General features: G+C 51.5%; 1 protein-coding gene across 1 annotated transcript; it reads left to right on the forward strand.

The window, feature by feature from the left end:
• Nucleotides 1–357: 357 nt before the first annotated feature.
• On the forward strand, nt 358–1,914 carry LOC136790979 (inositol 1,4,5-trisphosphate receptor-interacting protein-like 1). The gene has a single exon (XM_066998319.1). It carries the CDS (start codon nt 358–360, stop codon nt 1,912–1,914), a length of 1,557 nt encoding a protein of 518 aa, XP_066854420.1.
• The last annotated feature ends 1,371 nt before the right edge of the window (nt 1,915–3,285 follow it).

Here is a 3,285-nt window from a genome sequence, read left to right on the forward strand (position 1 = left end):
GACGTGTCACAATGGGGGAAGAAGACGTGTCACAATGGGGGGCGGCTTTTAAGGCAGCCGCAGGCAGCGCTGCTGCATTTTGGCCTGAGCCATCGGTGAGTGCAGTACCAGGGGGAAGATGGGGCTAGGCCAGGGCTGGGGCACAAATGCTGGCCTCCCAAGGGCTTGCTAAGCCTGCGGCCAGGACTCAGCCGCTCAGGGCAGGGCTCGCGGCTGTTGCCGCCAGCACTGCCCACAGTCCCTGCTGCCTTCCCAGCCCCTTCGCCCCCTCTCCTACCTGACCCTAGGGGTCTGCGGCTCCTGCCGTAGCTCCCACCCAGCCCCACTGACCCGCTTCTCTCTCACCTCTTTCAGACCATGGCTTCGGCACTGTTTTTCGTCCTGACGTTCCTGGGTTTTGGCCCGCAGAAGGTCGGCGATGAATTAGATGCAGATGCAAATGAGCACATACAGCAGCGTGTGGAGATGCTGCAGGAGCGCATGATGCAGCTCCTGTGGGAAATTGAGAAGAGGGACCGGGAGCACCACAGGCGCGATGCCATGCAAGCCGTGCTCTTGTCTGTGTTGCTGCGCTGGCAGTTCTGGTTCAGCATTGGCGTGCTTGTCCTTTTCTTCTGGTACCTGTGGCGGATTCTTAGAAGGATCCGAGAGCCTGACAGCAGCAGTGAGGAGGAGAGCTCCAGCGATGAGGAGGACAGCTCCAGTGGCGAAGAGGAGGAGGAGAGCTCCAGTAGCGAAGAGGAGGAGGAAGAGCAACAAAGACCACAACCAAACCCCAATGATGCAAACGATCTGGCTGATTATGTAAGTCAGCGCATCTACTGGCCACTTCCAAATCCAACCATCAGATGCTATCAGGTGGCAGAGGTGGTGGAAGACCTCCTGAATGCCTACAGCTCGATCTTTCAAGAGAGTTTCTTTCCGGAGCTGCAGTCAGCCATCGGAGTGGGCAGTGCCTTTGAAGGTTGGAGTCCCCGTGAGAACGACACTGTCTACCGCCTACTTGTGCCCATGACAGCCCCCCGTGGGCACTCCTTCCACCTGGAGCTGGGCAAAGAGGACGATATCCTGGCGAGGAACTCCTCTATCCGTGTCGAGTTGGAGTGCACGTGCGCGAGGGAGCAGGCCTTTGAGGACATGCTGTGCTTCCTCCACCATTCTGAGGATGAGCTGAAAAATCAGGAGCCGAGCCTCCTAGACACCCTCTGCACCGACTCCTACCTAGATGCGGAGAAGACTGCAAGGTGGTTCCAGAACTTTGTGAAAACAGCCTGGGTGGTTATGCCTCAGTCGCACCTTTACAATGTAAAAGTGCTACCTTCCGCCCGCTCCTGCAAGTTCCAGATGACAAATGCTACCAAGAGAAACCTCACCATTGAGATAATCTTTGGGGTTCAGCAAGGCAATTCAGACATCTTCCTGAGCAGCCAGAGGACGGAGGCCATCATCACCCCCAGCACAACGTGGCCACAGAGCTGTGCTGTTGCAGAGAGGAAGTTCTTCCAGCACATAAACGCCGAAGCCTGGTTCTACAGCTTACACCTCAAGTGCATGCAGATCTGCGCCCGTATGCTGGTGGGCACAAGCATTTCCACTTATGTCATCAAGACTGTTGTCATGCACCTCCTGACCTCCGTCCCCTTGGAAACGTGGCACAGGGAGGATTTTCTGCTGCGGCTGGATGATATCATTCGGTACCTGCACTGCTGCCTGGAAGAGAAACGCCTCAACCACTTCTTCTTTGGCAACGAGATGGTGCCCGATGTGATTGCCCTGCCACCAGCCTTCCAACTTTCTGGCCCAGTCAACCTTTTCGAGCACCTGGAGCAGGACACACGTGCCTACACCCACATGCTGGAAGAGTTCCAGGAGCTGCGCAATCGCCTCACAAGACTGATGATCTATGGACACTGAAAGAGGCCTTCGTGCACAGACAGGGCACTCTGCTGACAGCAGGTGATCAACTCTTACCACTCTGTGGGGAGCCAGACCTCACGCAGCTCAAGAGACTGCTTCATGGACGTTTGACGCAGAGACTGCCGATACCAACTGGGCAGGCACTGCCCGTCCCCTTGGAGGCTCCATTCCATTGGGAGCTTTGGCCTCCCTCAGCAATAAACGCCTTGCTTGAACAAACGCTTTGTCTGTGAGTGTCCTCCTCGAGCAGGGCCACCTAGAGTCAGTTGCCCAGTACCATGTCAAGATGGCTTTAGAATACTGCCAAGGTGGGAGACTCCACGATCTCTCTGGGCAAACTGTACAACATGCTTTACCTTTTGGTTAGCCCTAAAGTGGTCAGGCAGTTGGACTAGGTGATCTTTAAAGGTCCCTTCCAACTGAACTATTCTAAAAGCTGAAGCTTTTCCCCTGCTTTCCCATCACACTGGTGCTGTTAACACCGACCATTAACTGTGCTCTCACATCCTATGACTAGAGATTGCATTTGCTTTTTTTAATGTGTCATTACATCTTTAGCTACACAAATCATTTGGTTTTGATACGACTGTAAAAATGTAATAACATGGAATTGTTTTGGCATTCACGTACACCGGTTGCAGTCTCCCAAATCACATTTGAGGCACTATATATCATTTTAACTTAGGACACTCATCCAACCCAAATGAATTGGGCTTTAACAAATTTTATAATCTGAATGGACACTTAGCTTTAGTTGAAGCCTTGGTATATAAGTTTACCATGAGCTGTTTGCTTTAAAATCAAATTAAGAATAAAACATCGAACAAGCATTCTGGAGGTATTGCTAAAAGAAACTAGTACTTCTTGTAAGCAAGGGTGACAGGAAGATCATCAAAAATTTTGTAATCATATAAGTTCAGATGGAAACTTGCATGCTTTGCTCACTCATTTTTATTGTTTGGTAATAACATCAAAGCAACAAGTTATCCCTTTGCTTTACTAGGATTTTGGTGCTTGCTACTTACCGTTTCATAACTCTGATAAGTAACAAGCAGATTTGTTTGTCCAATATCGGTCAGCAGAAATAAAGAGATTTGATTACATAGCCAGGGTAAGTTCTTGTGCCTAGACACGTGAGCAAGGCTGGGATGTCTGTAGACCAGGTGTCCTCTGACAATGCAAAGCACACCCTGGGCACCTAAGGTGATTTGTTCTGTTAATGAGGAAGGATGAGTACTCCAGCCCCAGAAGGTTGCAGCCGTGCGTATGCCTGGCCATGATTTTGTTAATCCTGCACCAACCTCCTGCAGCGGGCTCGTGTCCCAGCCTCAGTCTGTCCCCAGGGAGATGCCTGACACCCAGGGTTGG

Source organism: Anser cygnoides, chromosome 5 (assembly GCF_040182565.1).
Source record: "Anser cygnoides isolate HZ-2024a breed goose chromosome 5, Taihu_goose_T2T_genome, whole genome shotgun sequence".
Lineage (NCBI taxonomy): Eukaryota > Metazoa > Chordata > Aves > Anseriformes > Anatidae > Anser > Anser cygnoides.

Excerpts from the sequence above, each read along its gene's own strand:
- LOC136790979 (XM_066998319.1), top strand. The coding sequence starts at position 358 with ATGGCTTCGGCACTGTTTTTCGTCCTGACGTTCCTGGGTTTTGGCCCG.